At 33.6% G+C, this 17,790-nt stretch overlaps 1 protein-coding gene and 1 pseudogene across 1 annotated transcript; one reads left to right on the top strand and one right to left on the bottom strand.

Annotated features, from left to right (window-relative positions):
* The first annotated feature begins 4,037 nt into the window (after positions 1-4,037).
* On the top strand, positions 4,038-4,997 carry LOC101421598 (olfactory receptor 10AG1-like). The gene has a single exon (XM_004483942.2). The coding sequence runs from the start codon at positions 4,038-4,040 to the stop codon at positions 4,995-4,997; it is 960 nt and encodes a 319-aa protein (XP_004483999.2).
* A 4,342-nt stretch (positions 4,998-9,339) lies between these two features.
* LOC101422043 (olfactory receptor 10AG1-like) lies at positions 9,340-17,517 on the bottom strand (annotated as a pseudogene).
* Between the last annotated feature and the right edge of the window lie 273 nt (positions 17,518-17,790).

The raw sequence follows: 17,790 nt of genomic DNA, 5'->3' as shown, positions 1-17,790 counted from the left end.
CATTGGTGAAGGAGATCAACATTTTTAAAGAAACACATTTTATGAAAAGTAACCTGAAATTTCTGGGAAATTTATTTTTTAAATATTTATTTTCTCACATTATACTTTATTGATGAAATATTAGAGCAAATTTACTCTCCTAACTGACTAGAACTGTCTTCCACCAAATGGATTTAGAGATATAAGTTCATTAGCTAAATATAATAAAGTAATTTTATTATGTTCCTCAGGAAAATAAAGGTGATAAAATGGTTTCACTTAAAGGTATAAAAACATCAGGGCTTCATTCACCCTTCTATTTGAAGGACTTCTGAGAAAGAGAACTGTGAGGAATGTTCCTTTCAATATAGTGAAGCTACAATTATTTGCTCTCTTCTGTGTATTAGGAAGGGGCAAATATATACAACTAAATTATATGCAGGATAAAAATCTCACTCCAATGTTAGGTAAATATTTGGTGGATTTATAACATTAGAAAACCATTCATCCCTTACTTAATACTGTGGTGGGAATTTTGTTTTTGTGAAATTATGTAGAAGTATTCTTAGGTTATGGCTCTTCCTTCTTCCCTCTCTTCCCCCTTTTATTTTTTTCTGTTTTTATTTTTTTAATGTTACATTCAAAAAATATAAGAGGTCCCCATATACCCCCTACCCCCTCACCCCACTCCTCCTACATCAACAACCTCTTTCATCATCATGGCACATTCATTGCATTTGATGAATACATTTTGGAGCACTGCTGCACCACATGGATAGTGGTTTACATTGTTGTTTGCACTCTCCCCCGTCCATCCAATGGGCCATGGCAGGGCATGCAATGTCCAGCACCTGCCCCTGCATTATCACCCAGGACAACTCCAAGTCCTGAAAATGCTCCCACATCATATTCTTCCCTCTCCCTACCCTCCACAGCCACCATGGCCACTTTCTCCATATCAATGCTACAGTTTCTTCCATTACTAATCACAATAGTTCCATAGTAGAATATCAGTAAGTCCACTCTAATCCATACTCTATTCCTCCATCCTTTGAACCCTGGAATGGTTATGTCTGCTCCACCTCTATATTGAGAAGGGGCTTAGATTCCATATGAATGATGAATGCAATTCTCTTGCTTGTAGTTGTAGGCACTCTTGGCTCCCTGGTGTGGAGATTGACTTTCTTCACTCACTGTTAGCTGGTGAGGGTAAGTCCAATAAATCTCAGGGTAGAAGTTGCAAGTCTGCTGAGGCTCAGGGACTGGCTGTCACATAGACAGTCCAGAGATTCAGGTCTCCTGAGTATACAACAACCCCAGTGCCAACCACAGGTCCAGTAAAAGTGACAGAAAAAGCATGTGTAGAAAGGTTACACCTTCTCTCTTCTAGTTTCTTCCTCTCTCCCTCTCTCCATCCTCCTTCCCTCCCTCCCTCCCTCTCTCCCTTCCTTTCTCTCTCTCTTCCTCCCTCACTCTTTCCCTTCTTTCTTTCAGTGTTGACTGAATTTCATTTTATGAACTAAGCTTAATTGCCTAATGTTGTTTGAGTAATAAAAAGTATGAACAGGTTTAGAGCAGATACAGTATATGATAGATCATCACTGTATATCATGATTTCCTTGGAGACTCCTTAGTAATTAAATATGAATGATTCAATACAAGCTGTCAATCAGTATGGAATATATAGCATAATTAGAAGAAAATTTGCAATCCAAGTATACTGATTGTATTTAACCCAGTTTCTTTCAAATTTTCTGAATAATAAAAAGTTGAGGAATAATTAATGACCTCGGCACAATGATAGTAAATAATATATTTTAATATTATAAATATTAAAATAAATTGTTCATGTGTAGCTAATTGGGAGAACTGAATAATTTCCAAAATGGGAAAGTAAATACTTTAGATTATAATATTTGTTAAAGGTTTTATTTTTCAGTAGTATTAAAGATGGAAATTAGAAATTGTATAGGAAAATTTAATGATTCTAGTCCTGTTTTTCTACAGAGTTTATCATAGGTTGTCTCATTAATATTCATACTGTGTATGGAAAAAATATTTTTAAGGTACTGGGGATTGAAACTGGACTTCATATATGTAAAACTGGCACTCAACCACTGAGCTACACCAGCTCTGTGGGAAATTTTTAAATGTGATTATTATTACTTATTATTCAGAATTTGCCACAAACCACATAGCAAATTACGATTGTCAATTTTAGATTATTGGCTTCTAATTGGTGTCCAATTAATTTAAAACTTTTACTTTGCTTTTTTCCCCAAAAAATACTCACCTCTTAGAGCATTGGAGAATAAGAAAAAGGGCGACCCCTATGTCATTCAGATGTGAAGGCAAATACATAACCCAACACTAAAGATAAACACTAAACACTGAAAGAACATCTAGTACATGCTAGTAAATAATGGGAATTGCTAGGCCTTCAGCAATGAAATATTTACTGAGTACCTGGTATTCATTAGAGAGTCAAGTAAAAAACAGTACAAACATTTGATTCTCTGATCCCTTGGTGTTACTTGTTGTAACAAAGTAACTTGGAGTTTGATTCAGGTAGGCCTGAATCATTTACTTGTTGTATGATCTTGGTTGATGAATAGATCATATTTGAAACCAAGTCCATTATGGGGAAAGAATTGCCTCACACCACCACCGTGAGTATTAAATAAGACAATTTCTGTGAATACTTCTAATAGAGTGTTGACGTCATTGCAAGTGGTCATAAAGTTGCAATGTCATCATTAATAGTTTTAAAGCCTTTGCCTAGGGACATAAATCATCACTTTCTTTCATCCTCTACGTGAAACTATGTTCAAGAGGCTACAACCAACTTTAGAGCTTAAATACCATATTCAGACACTGGAATATGTGGGGATGCCCTCTTTCAGTATCAAGTATCATATAATGGAGACTACCAGTTTGAACAAATTTTAATTATTCAAGCACTTGTGGAGATACACTGTAGGTTATTGGTATCCAAATTACAGAAAGAGTTGTTAGATACACTTCAGGAGCTAATTATTGAGAAAGAGAGAGAGGGAGGAAAAGAGGGAGAGAAAGAAAGCAAAAAGAGAGAGTAAAATTTGAAAAATAAACTTCTTAAATTCGAAGTACACAGTAAATAACATTGAAAGTATTTTTGGAAGACAGGAAAGCTCAGGAAAGACTTAGGTCATCTGGAAGATCCTGAATTAGAAACTGGGACTTAAGTGCAACTCATAGAGCCCTTCTGTAAAAGAGGGAAGACGTTCAGAGCAAAATATGTAAGAGCAGATTTAAAAGGATAGCTTGGATTTGATTCCAGATTCTGCTTGAAACACAAACCATTTCAATTTTCTCCTTCTTTCACTCTAATCATGATGAAACACTTGGCAACTGATATCAGGAATTAACATTCAAATGCAATGCCAGGATTAAAAAGTTGATAAATGTCTTCTCTCTTTTGTTCAATTATTTATGATTTCTTCCAGATAAAAATAACTATAAGATATATTAGACTGCAACAATTCATGAAGATCACCCAGGATGACCAATATTCTAGTTTATTCATTGAACATGTTATTCAGGTAGTTTTAAAAAATCTTTCAGAAAACAAATCAAAATAAGGATAAACACAATTATTTACAGAGAAATAACATAAAAATAGAGAATTAAGGGAAAAGAACTTCCAACTAAAATTGTCAATGCATTTGCAATGCATTCTATTTTATTTGTTTTTATTTTTCTTAACATAATTATAACCCAATTCTGATAACCTTAACAACAAAGCCAAATAACAATATACAACATTACATAAATCAATATAAATAGTAAGAAACTATAGTCATCCCTCAACACATAATTCAGAGTAGCAATGCATTTTTAGGGATGATTTTGAGTGAAATAATGATGATTTTAGTTGCAGTTTTAAGTGAAATTTAGATGTTTTTATAAAACCCATCCTTAGTGATTTTGTGACTTTTGGAAGTGTTATTTTATAGTTTAGAAAACTTCGACCCAAGCATAAAACTCACTTTTATATCTTGATTTTATTGTTTTCACAGATGTTACAAAGAGACCAAAGAGCAGAAGGCAATTTCTCTTCAGTGGTGGGATTTGTTCTCCTGGGATTCTCTGACCTTCCAAATCTCCAGGGGTTCCTATTTGGGATTTTCTTTCTCATCTACACATTTATTATGATAGGAAATGCTCTTATCATAACAATTACAAGAGTAGAATCTGCTCTTCAGACCCCTATGTATTTTTTCCTGGCAAATTTTTCCTCACTGGAAATCTGTTATGTGTCAGTCACTGTTCCCAGGATCCTGGTGAACCTTTGGACTCAGGATAGAAGCATTTCTCTGCTGGGCTGTGCCACACAAATGTGCTTCTTTCTCATTCTGGGAGCCACTGAATGTTTCCTCCTGGCTGTGATGGCCTATGACCGCTACGTGGCTATTTGTAACCCTCTGCAGTATCCTTTAGTCATGAACCAAAAGACATGTGTGCAGCTGGCAGTTGGCTCCTGGATCAGTGGAATTCCGGTTCAGATAGGGCAAACATCCTGGGTCTTCTCACTGCCTTTCTGTGGTTCTAACCAAATCAACCATTTCTTCTGTGACATTCCTGCATTGATCAAGTTGGCCTGTGGTGACACATCACTTAATGAAATATGTGTTTATATAGTTACCATATTATTTGCCATGATTTCTTTCTTATTGATACTTGGTTCATATATCAAAATCATTTCTACCATCTTAAAGTTGCCATCAACCACAAGTCAGTTCAAAGCTTTCTCCACCTGTTCTTCCCACCTCATAGTTGTGCTTCTATTCTTTGGTCCTGGTGCCATCACCTATATGAAGCCCAAATCACATCAGTCTTCGGGAACTGACAAAATGTTCTCTCTTTTCTACATCTTTGTAACTCCAGTGTTCAACCCCATCATATACAGCCTTAGGAATAAGGATGTGATTGCAGCACTGAAAAAATTGTTACTCAAGAAAACAGAGAGAGAATTTTGATCATCAATTTTTAAATACATCTGCCACACTGTTATCACAGAAATAAATTTCCATTTCCTGATAATATACTAATTCAAAGTTTTCCATGTATTTTATGTTCCTGATCTCAAGTAAGTTGTGACTGCATCTTTAACAAGTAAATCAATTGGTCTTCAAAAGCTCAATTCCACAGGGCAACTTCCTTTTTCACATTTAATTGTGTTTACCTTTTTGATTGGCCAAATATTTAGAGATATTTTGCCTTTATTCATATTTGTATCTAAAATACTATATTCATGGTAGGTATACACAACTTTCTTTGAGGAGGTGTGCAGAGGACTAAATAATAAATTGTAAGTTAAATGAAAAAACACAATGTTAAAACAGAATAAATATGTTAATCATTATATTTTCCTCAGTATGAATAAAGAAAATGTCTTCATGTTTATCCAGAGAGAGTTGGAAATCTATTTTTACTTGCCACTTCTGTCCTGAATATATGGCAATTGAATATCAAATATCTGACATGACTCCATAGTCCTGTTTCAATACAGTTCATCATTCTGTTTCATGAGAATCAGTGATGCATTGCCAACTCCTCAGAATTCTTGATTGCTCAAAGTTGCAGCACAAAAGAATTACAACTTTTCTCACACCTAATTTAAGAACAAATTGAGGCCTAGAAGTGTTGAATGAAAAGTTAATACAGAGATTGACACTAAATTAACTAATATCACAAGGGAAAATCTATACAATTTGAAAATGCCTTCTACTACCTACTTACAAATTATTTAAATTAGTATGATGTGTATCTAATTTTGCCTCTCTTATTCTTGTTTTACTCATTTGAAATTTACTATAGAGTAAAGATGAAATCATGAAGCGGTTAATTATCTCTATTGTAACAGGCTAAAAAAGGAATGTAGAGTATTATCAATATTGAACTTCACATACACTTTTCTGGTTTGAATGTGTGAATTAGGGATATTCAAAGTCTCTATTTTAAATATATTTGTTAATATATACAGAATGTGTCATTTATATAATAATAACTGTATTCCACCTTAAAAATTTGATTCTTCATGTAAATATTTTCTCCTTTAATTTCTCTGTACAAGACAGTGTAATCAATTTTATCTATAGCATTTAGTTTATGAGGTTGATTTTTCATTTACAGGGCTTACTTTTTTCTTTTTCTTTTTTTTTTTTTTTTGACATACTGGAGCCAGGGATTGAAACTGGACCTTGTATGTGGGAAGCTGGTGCTCAGCTACTGAAGCACTTTCCCCTGAGTTGATTTTTTTCATTTGTTTGTTTTTTATTTTTTTGTTTTTCGGAGACACTGGGAACCAAACCTGGGATCTCCCATGTGGGAAGCAGGTACTCAACTTCTTGAGCCACATCCACTCCCCAGAGCTTACTGTTTAAGCTCTTATCAGGTAGTGATACCCTATTTCATCTTTTTGTTTTAGTTTTGTTTTTTTTTTATTGAAGTATATCACTCATACACGAACATACATAAACAATAAGTGTATAGTAAAGATTGTGAACTTACAGAATAAACATACATAACATCACACAGGGATCTCATACATCACCCTCCACCAACTCTTTGCATTGGTGTGAAACATTTGTTACAAACTCTGCAAGAGCATTGTCAAAATATTACTACCAACTATATTTCTTATCGTACATTTGGTGTATTTTTCCCCAAACCCATACTATTTTTAATGTATTTTTATGCATATATGAATGTAAATACCTCAGCCTACCTCATGCATTTTGAATACATCGATAATTAAGTATATGTTCCCTGGTGATCATAATGGTTATGTCAAATAATATTGTGATAATTTTGGAGTGTTATTCTTTACTCTAAATCTTAGACAAGCAGCTGGCACAGTGTAATCAAGACAGTTTTAGCCAAAAATCCAGAGAACCAATTTTTTTGTTTCAATTTACTCTAAAAACTGTGCATCCTTGTCACTCAAATAGCTATTTTTGTCTCAATTTCAGTCTATAAAATGACAATTCCTAATAATACTAATGACCTCACTGTAATACTTTGAATATATTTTGATGATCAGGGAGCAATGGGGTCTTGAAAACTTCAGAAACATTGGAGAAACAGGCATTTCACAAAATCCAGTTTCCCAGAGAATTAAGATTATCCAATAAACCTTGAAATTATTTTGTTAAACATTATTATGGCAAATCCTTCTATAATGACTTCCAAATTTTCCTGCATTCCTGAACATATGTGTGAGCTGTTTTGGCTTCTCAAGATCGTCATTAATAAATATTTTCTACTGTCTGTACTTCTAAGTCCCTTTAGTATGTGTAGGCATAGTGTGCCTTTTACCTTTAAACTGATTCTCCATTGACCACTTCATTTTCTTCTGTTCCTCATCTCTTCTTACATTTTATCAATACATTTTCAAAGCCTTTTGAAATATTTTCCAGTCTCTTACTTTTTAAAATATATTTCTCATTTTGTCTGCAGTCATTCCTTAATACAATGGAGGAAATCAGATAGGTTTTTTAATTAATCATCTTAGTTTACATACAATTCTAAATGTGACCCTACTGTTTTCCTTTGTCCCCCCTTGCTGCTTGCTTGCCATCTGCCCTTTATGTCCATTTGCTGTGCGTTCTTCCGCGTGACTGTATTTATTTTTTTTCTTTTTTTTTATTGACTTTTTAATAATATTACATTAAAAATATATATATATATGTGAGGTTCCATTCAACCCCACTTACCCCCTGCTTGCAGCTTGCTTGTTGTCCACTCTCTGTGTCCATTCACTTCATGCTCTTCTGTGCTTTTACTTGTCTCCCTTTTTTTTTTGCATCAACTTGCTGAGTCAGCTCTCCACAGTGCATGCAGGCCTGGCAGCATTCCATGGTGTTTGTGGGCTGGTGACTGTCTGTGGCATGCAAGCAAGCCTGCCTTCACAAGGAGGCCCTGGGATCCAAACCTAGGACCTCCCATATGGTAGATAGGAGTCCAACTGATTGAGTTACAGCTGCTTCCCCTACTGCTTTTATAAAAGAAAATGGCAAATATTTCTTCAAATCTCTTTTTCTTTCACTTGATATAAGACATAAAAGAGTTTTCATAAGTTTACCTATACTTCCAATATGAAAAGTAAAAGTAGTAATATACTTCCTTATGTACTTGGCGTTAGGAACATCCATGTAAATGTGAGCAGCACTGACTTGCTTCATTTCTAGGGAAAAGCCTTAAAAGCAGGTACATGCTTCATCACATCATTTACTATCTGGTTTTCCTCATAACAGATCATGGCCTCTTAGAAAACTGTTGCCTTCATATATGAAGGATTCATTAGGTCAGCATGGATTACTGCAAAAGCCTGAAATCAGTGATATCTCATTGAAATGGGAAATAACACAACTAACTACTATCCTTTTCCTTATCCATAAGAAACACAGATTTATTCCTTTTCTAATTATATGGAGATTACAGGTTCATTGCAGTAAACACCAAATTTCAGAATAGAAAAATTTAAAAGTCATTTAAAAATTTACACTGAAATATCCACAATTAAAACTTGATGATTTTTATTACATTCATCATTGTCAGTGTGTATGTCTGTGTATAAGATATGTGCATATATTTTATAACAGATAGTTAACTATATAGTTATTCCTTTTCTCCCAATTTTCTTATCCATTTTGTCATCTCCAAAAATATACATATAAAAAAGTGTGAATTTTCCCATTGCCTTTTGTTATCAATATATTTTATATTTTGTTATAAATATATTTTAAAATATATTAGTTTGATCAAATTATAGTATTGCTTTATGTATAAATCTTTAATATAATATATGTGTAAAAATACTTAATATTCACTTGTATTGCATTTGATCATCTTTATAAAACTGCATCCTCATTGAAAGGTCCTTAGGTCCTTTTTTTCCTGCAAGGAATTCTGAAAAGTCATTGCTGGGCAAAACTGGATGTCTATTTTTATGTAATGCAATTGCCAACTTGATTTATAAATTGGCTGTTACGACTATGGGATAATCAATGATATCATCTGCATAAAGTGATATAATAGAGTCTACATTACACTTGATTATATCAACCATTATCACAAATTTTTATTTAGAGGAGATGCTACCCAATAAAATTATAGAATTATTAATAGAATGATTTGTCACCTGCTGATACGTATATAGTTTGGATAATAATATAGAATGTTCTTTCAATATTAAATTCCACGCACTGGAAATAATTACCACTGCATTGTCAGACAAAATGTATAGTTAAAGGTAAAAATCTCTTCAAACGACATTAAAAATATATGAAAAAACATGTCTTGTATATATCCCATTCTTTAACAAACTAAATTATTTACATAAATTTTTTTCAATGCCATTATGACATCCTTGTTCCTTAAACTGTATATTATGGGAATAAACGTGGGAGTCACAGTGGTATAGAAAAGAGAAAGTGTTTTGTCAGTTCCTGATGAATGATTTGTTTGGGTCTTATATATGTAATCATTCCTGGTCCATAGGATAACATAACAAGCATAAGATGAGATGAGCGGCTGGAGAAGGCTTTGGCTCAGTTTGTGGGCTAAAGATAATTTGAGAATTGTGCATATGATTTTGGTGTAGGAGAAAAGTATTAACATAAATGGAACTGCAACAAACAAAACAGCAAGTATGTAAACCAATTCATTCACAAAGATGTCTCCACAGTCTTGGAGTGTTGTGGGGATTTGCTTAGACCCACAAAAACACAGCGAGAAAATCTGGCAGGTCTGCCCTATCTGGGCTGAAGTTCCGCAGATCCATGAGCCAGCCACCAGTTGCATACACACCATGTAGTTAATGACTAAAGGAAAGCTCAGTGGGATGTAAATGGCCATGTAGCAGTCATAGGCCATCACTACCAGAAGGAAGCATTTTGTGGTTTTCAACGTAAGGATGAAGCAACTATAGAAATTCCTCTTCATTGGATCCCAAGATTCATGAGCATTCTGGGGATAATAACTGATATATAGCAGATTTCCAAGAAGGAAAAATTGCCAAGGAAAAAAATATATGGGGGTCTGGAGAGTAGTATTCAGTTTTGTTATCAGAAATATGCTGCCATTGTACATCAGTATAGTAATATAGATGGCCAAGAATAATCCAAATAGAAACCACTGTAGATGGGGAATATAAGCAAAGCCCGCCAAAACAAATTCTATCAGCTGAATTAGTTTCTTCTGATAATTTTTCTTGGTGTTTCATCTATAGACAAGATAAATTTAGCATGAGCATTTTACTTTACCTTCCTGGATTTCATTGCCTGTTCCTTAAATTGTATCTTGGCTTAAGCACAGACACTGCAGACATTGGAAACTACTGTAGATAGAGGTATAACATTGCCATCTGATCTCACTTTTAATGAATTACACCTCTTAAAAATCCTATTGTATTCCTCAGGGCATTTTCACAATAATTCTCCAATAGCACTATGTCATAAATTGTCTTCTTACATTCTTTTTCAACTACCTCTTTCTACCATTATTTTACTTTCCTCACTTGATCTAGAATGTAGAGATCCCATTACTATGTTGATATTATACAGGTTACATTTTGAAAATTGAGAGAATAGTTTATTATGTATAGGAAAATATTGTAAGTGTATTTTGGTAGGATATTAATTGGAGAATATAAGAAATTTTTATGTAGGAAAAGTAGCCTGGGAAGAATGATCCAGATTGACATAATACACAGGGTAACCCTAGGAAAACAAATATAGCATGGAGTATAGCTATTGCCTGTCTGTATATGTTTGAAGGAAGAGGAGAAAAGATATTGGCTACTGTATTTTATTCAGGGTGCAGTGTGCACTTTCCATTATCTTTGTGGTTCCTCAAAAAATAAAATAAAATAAAACCTTCATTTTGAATATAAAGTTTTCTTTAAAAATAAGGATATTGAGACTCACTAAAGTGGATAATTTGACCTATTTCACTTAGGATTTGTGAAGGCAAGTCAATTCCTATCTTTTTTTAAAGTTCTTTAATCTTCCACGATTGATTATCTGGGTTATACTCAGCAATTATTTAAACTTTCTAAGATTTGCTTCCTTGTTTGTGAGAATTAATGGAATAATAGTGTCAAATTTATCAATTTAAATGATTATTAAAGTTTCTATAATTATGGTTATAATATTTTGTTCTTTAAATCTGTAGCTGCAAGAGTTGTAACACATTGTCTACTATAATAGGTATGTAATAATGAGTTATTGAGTTGTTGGTAATTACTTTATTTCTACATTTCCTTTTATCAGATCCAGAAATGAGATGAAGGTCCAAGGTAGTAAAATTTAAGGAGGTACTCATTCTCATGGATATTTCTGTATTTGCAGAGTCTTGAATGTGAAAACCTGCTTAAGTTTTGTGACACAGGTGACTCTTGCCTCAACACTTGTCCCATCCTGTTGGGTACCCATGTGGTCCACTAAACAGAATGTCAAGGAAGTGTCATGTGATGGTTAATGGGCATTGCCCTTCCCAGATATTTCAGAATTGGGTTATGATTTTGCCACCTGCCAGCTGTGTGAAACTATGCAAATTATATTATGCAATCAATTTCCCTGTGCCACAGTTGGATTATTTATGAAAAAGGCCAGGAATTGTCAACTCTTAGAGTTATGATGTGATTTATATAATTTAATATTAGGTAAAATGCCTTGATTAAGTTGTGGCACTTACACAATGTTATATAAGCACTAGTTATTATGAATATTAAATGCTAACTTTTATTTATACTTCTGAATTTTTCTCAGTGCTATACAAGGCATGAAATATAATCCCTCTCCTGTTTATTTTCCTGTATATAACACAATTATCATGGAAAAGAGGTGAAATCTTAAGGCAATGATCAAAATTCTCTCTGAAACTATTAAAGTCTAAAGTTGTAAGTTCTCCATGAATTCTTTGCCTATATTTTGTATATATTATTTTCTGAACTCTGAGAACTCAACACTTCTGTTATACCTTACTGTTCTACACTTAGTATTACAAATTGGCTTATTCCTTTCCTAAACTTTTTTCCCCCTTGACACTAAATGATCTGAGAGGCAAGAGCTACAACTAAATTCTTACTTAGAAACAATATAGATCCTAGAAAATAGTTGTGAAACTAATATGTTGCTCAATATTTTCTTCTGAACTGAAATAAAGAAGTTGACACTAGTAGGATGAATTCATAACTATTTAATAATAGAGAAGAATAAGGTAAAAAATAAAAAGTCAAGTTTCTATGGTTCAGATTTATAAATATCAGCATTTAATGCAAATAATTTCACTCTTATTGACTGAATAAAATGACTTCCAGTGCTAAATAAAATATAAATCTAATTGTACACACCCAGTTGTTTGGTGATGAAATTTCAGTGTACAACAAGAAATATTTAAAAGTTTTCTATGTTTTTTATCAGGAGGGTGACAAGGTACAAGGAGTAAACTATATTATTCTTCTTTCTTATAAGTATTTTGGTTCTTTTTAAACATGATTAATAAAACATAATGTTTTTATTTTAATTTCAAACTCAAGTATCAGCATAGTTGCTGGGAAAGTACAAATGATTAAGAAAATATCTAACACTATTCTAATTCAGTTAGATATTGGTCATTGTCAATGCTTCTAATCTACCTAAACTGCAATTATGTGGTATATTTGACATAAATAATCAATTTCAACCATGAGGTTAATTTAAAAGATAATCTTCATCTTAAAATATTATGTCTTTAAATTATATATTTTATTTTAGTAAAATAAATGTTCCTTCTATTCCCCCAAATGGTTGTAAATTCCATGAACAAGCTCCTCTGTGTGCTTACTTCCCCAGGCTCCTGCTCAAAAACTCCAAACTCCCTCCTCGGCAGTGCAGTTTTTCTGTGAGTCCCTAACCCTTGGCCCAAAGTCTTAATCATTATTTAATCAATTAAACATAAAGTCTCTGAATCCAATACAATCTAATATGCCCAGAGGAAAAGACCAGTTTACAAACATAATCCAATATTTCTTTTTGGAATTCATCAATAATATCAAACTGCTATGATCTCCCACTAGGGCAACCCATCTAATATCCCTATCCTACCACCAAGAAGGATATTTAGCATATGAGTTATTGTCACAATCACCAGAAAATTAAAATAACTAAAAGCTAAAACAATACCTAAAATATCCCAGTGGTTTAACAGTGTAAAAGGATATTTGACACTCATATCACAGTACAATTTTAGGACCAGTGATTAAAAAAGGTCGTTCCTGCCATCAGATAGTTTCACTGTTCCCTAAGTCTTCCTGGTAGCCTCCCACTGGATCTTCAGCATCCAGTGAACTGAGATTTTATGTCAGAAACAGAATAAGGAGCAAAGCCCCTCTTTTTTTTTTTTTTTTATTTTATTTTTTTTTATTTATTTATTTATTTTTAAAGATTTATTTATTTATTTAACTTCCCCCCTCCCCTGGTTGTCTGTTCTTGGTGTCTGTTTGCTGCGTCTTGTTTCTTTGTCCGCTTCTGTTGTCGTCAGCGGCACGGGAAGTGTGGGCGGCGCCATTCCTGGGCAGGCTGCTCTTTCTTTTCATGCTGGGCGGCTTTCCTCAGGGGCGCACTCCTTGCGCGTGGGGCTCCCCCACGCGGGGGACACCCTTGCGTGGCACGGCACTCCTTGCGCGCATCAGCGCTGCACATGGCCAGCTCCACACGGGTCAAGGAGGCCCGGGGTTTGAACCGCGGACCTCCCATATGGTAGATGGACGCCCCAACCACTGGGCCAAAGTCCGTTTCCCAAAGCCCCTCTTAATAGCTTTTGCAAGTTAATATTTCCTACTTAAACTTTATAAATCCTGTAATTATTTTAATAATTTTGTAGATTCCTTAAGTAAATAAAGTCATAATACTTTCATAACACTTATTGAAAGAGACCTGTACTTTTATCTTTGCAATTTTTATTTCATTTTTCTTTGCCCATTGTACTAATGGGGAGCTCCTGTATAATAGCTAAAATAATAGAAATAGTGAAAGCAGACATCTTTACCTTGCTTTTAATCTTAGGAGAAAAACTTGAATATTGCATCACAAATTATAATTTTAGTTGTAGAATTTCCATAAATGTACTTTTTCCAAATTGAATCTGATCAATTTGAGTGTACCAGCCACGCATTCCAGGGAAAATCTCTACTTGACTTTTCTGTTGATGAACTGGGGTTGCATATTCTAATTTATTTTCAAGTATCTTAATACTATATTTATGAGTCAAATTAGTGACCACATAAAAATGTTTTGGTCATAAATGGTTTGATCTCATGAATGCTTTAGCTCTTCTCCTTTCTTTTCTGGAAGAGTTTGTATAATATTGCTTCAGTGCTTGATAGAATTCACTTGTGAAACTATCAGTAACTGACATTTTCTTTGCAGATAGATTTTTGAAGACCAGTTCAACTACAACATAAAGCATAGAGCTAGTAAAACTGTATTTCACTCTTTTGACCATTTTATCTAAGTGGTTGAATTTGTTGGCATAAAGATTTACATAGTTTCTATTTTTTTTGATATTTGTATAATCTTTAGTGACTATATTTCTGTCATATTTAATTTGGAATTTGGTGTTTCCATTATCTGTTTTTGTTTTGCTTTATCAGACTTGATAGTATTTAATAATTTCATTGATTTTTTCAAATAAATATTTTTAGTGATATTAGTTTTGTCTATTTGATTTTGTTGATTGCTCTTATTATTTCATTCCTTATACACACTATGCATCCAATTTTCTTTAATTTTTTGCTTCTTTTTTATCTATTTTTCCCTCTTTATTTTTTTGAATGTTACATTAAAAAAATATGCGGTCTCCATATACCTCCCATCCCCCTTCCCCCACACCTCCCACATCAACAACCTCTTTCATCATCATGGCACATTCCTTGCATTTGGTGAATGCACTTTGGAGCACTGCTGCACCACAAAGATATTGGTTTACATTGTAGTTTACACTCTCCCTCTGTCCAGTGGGCCATGGCATGACATCAGTGACCAGCATCAGTCCCTGAAGTACCACCCAGGACAATTTCAAGTCCTGAAAATGCCCCCACATCATATCTCTTCTTCCATCTCCCTACCTTCAGCAGCCACCATGTCCACTTTAGGTTCTTAATTGTAAGCTTAAGTTGTTTGTTAAAAATTTTCATCTTACTAACATTAGCATGTACAACTCTAAATTTCATACTAAGTACTGCTATATATGTATTCCATATTTTTGATTCTTTGTATTTTCATTATCTTTCATAATATACTTCTAAATTGTCTTGTATTTTCTTTGACCCATTTAAAGAGTATATTAATTAATTCATAAATATTTGAGATCTTCTTAAATACCTTCCTTTTGTTGATTTCTAATTTAATTGCATTCTGAAGAGATACTCCATATAATCCATCCATTTAAATTTACAGACACCTGTTCTATGACCCAGCATATGGACTATATTAAAAAATAAACCAAGTATACTTGAAAAGTATGCATATTATGTTCTTGTTCTGGGTACTGTTGTTCAAATGATCTATTTTTAATTTATTAATTTCCTGATATTTTAGGGTTCCATTAATGACTGAAAGATTGGTTTAAGTTGTCCTACAATAATTGTGGAATGATCAGTTTAATTAAGTTTTTCTTCCTTTATTTTGAAGCTCTGATTTTAGGTATATACTAATTTATGATATTTATGTCTTCCTAATGAATTAGCTCTCTCATTTTCAGTACTATGTTACCTCTTAAAATCAATTTTTTCTGAAAATATTTATAGCTGCTCCAGGCTTCCTATGCTTGCTGTTTGCATGGTAAAGACTTCCCTATTCATTTATTTTTAATCTATCTGCACCTTTTATCTTAAAGTGGTTGTCATGTAGATAGTATATAGTTAACTCAAGCTTAAATCCATTATCTACTTCTAAATTTTAATGTTTAGATATTTATCATTCAGTGTACTCACTGATATATTTGGATTTAGTTGTATAATTTTTAAAAAACTGTCTTTGTTTTTGCTTCCCACTCTATTTATCTTCTATTTCTTTTTGGCATTGAGAAAAATTCCATTCTGTACATTTTTCTACAGGTATGTGTTTGGAACCATATTTAAATTCTATTGGGCATGTACCAAGAAGGGAATTGTTGGATCATACAGTAATTCTATTTTTAACTTTCTGAGAAATTGCCATGCTATGTTTCACAGTGGCTCCATTTTACAGTCCCACTGATATTGTATGATAATTCTTAATTTTCTGCATCCTCAGCAATACTTGCTATTTCCATTTTAATAATTAAAGCCATCTTAGTATTTGTGTATCGTTCTCTCATTTTAGTTTGAATTTGTGTTTTGTTACTGTTTAATGATGAACATCTTTTAATGTATATAGAGGTCATTTGTATATATTCTTTGAAGAAATGTGTATTCAAGTTTTTTTACTCATTTTTAAAATTGGGATGTTTGTGTTTTACTTGTTGTATTTTAGGATTTCCTTATATATTCTGAATAGGATTTCCAAATATTTTCTCCAAGTCTCCAAGATGACTTTTTTGCTTTCTTAATAATGTCTTGATAAAATCTTTTAATTTTGATCAAGTTAATCTACTCTTTCATTGCTCATGTCTTTGGTGTCATATACATGAATCTATTGCTTATTTACAATATCCTGATGACTTTTCACCCATATTTTCTTCTTAAGATTTTAGTTTTTATATTTTAAATGATGATCCACTTTTAGTTTTTATATATAGTATGAGGTAAGAGTCCAATTTCACTCTTTTGCATGAGAATATCCAGTTTTCACAGCATCACTTGTTTAAGATATTATTCTCTCCTAGTTGAGTAGACTTAGCTTAGCCTCCTTGTTGAAAATCGATTGGCCAAAGGTGTGAGAGGTTATTTTTAAACTCTCAATTATATCCCATTGTTCCATTTGTCTTTTTTACAGTAGCATACTGTTTTGTTTATTATAGCTTTGTAATTATTTGAAATTTGGAAGTATTTGCCTTCCAACTTTGTTCTTTTTTTTCCCAAGCTGGTATTGGCTATCTGGAACCACTTGTAATTTCATTTAAATTTATGATTGACTCTTCCATTTCTGGAAAAAAAAGGCTGCTGGGATATTTATTCAGATTATATTAAATCTGTAAATAGTTTTGGGTAGAATTGACATTTTAGTTACATTAAGCCTGCCATTCCATGACCATGAGATGCCTTTCCACTTTTTAGGTCTTTGACCCGGCCCACAGGTCAAATGAACCAGCCCCTGAAAGAGGGAGTGGGAATTGGGGGACAAAGGTGAGAGAAACGGAGACAAGACAGGATTCTGATCAAGTCTCCATTCATTGAGGGTAGAGCATCAGAATATATACTAAGGGGAGGGTATTAGCAGGGGGTGATAGGCTGATGAAGTGTCTCCTCCATATAAGGCAATAAAATGCTGTTACACCACTTGCTATAGGTTGCGAGTCTTCAGTGCTGGTCATGGCTTCAACATCTTGTTGCGCAGGCATGACACTTTTTGCCCAGGAAACTGGGGAAAGGGGAAGAAGAAGGCAGAAGTACAGGGGTGGAGTAGGCATACTTATGAAAACCGCCATGTTGCTGGAGACCGCAAATGCACGTAGCTCCAGGTGGCTCTCCACAGGTCCCCCTTCTTTATTATATTTTATGAAGCACCCTGAGTTTGGGGGGAACTGTGCCTGCCTTAGGTCGGGGCGTGCAAACGGTTAGGCAGATTGCCTTACCCGTCATGGAGA

The sequence above is a fragment of the Dasypus novemcinctus genome, chromosome 10 (assembly GCF_030445035.2).
Source record: "Dasypus novemcinctus isolate mDasNov1 chromosome 10, mDasNov1.1.hap2, whole genome shotgun sequence".
NCBI lineage: Eukaryota > Metazoa > Chordata > Mammalia > Cingulata > Dasypodidae > Dasypus > Dasypus novemcinctus.
Note: the sequence above shows the minus strand (reverse complement) of the source record. Positions and strands in the feature narration are given on the sequence as shown.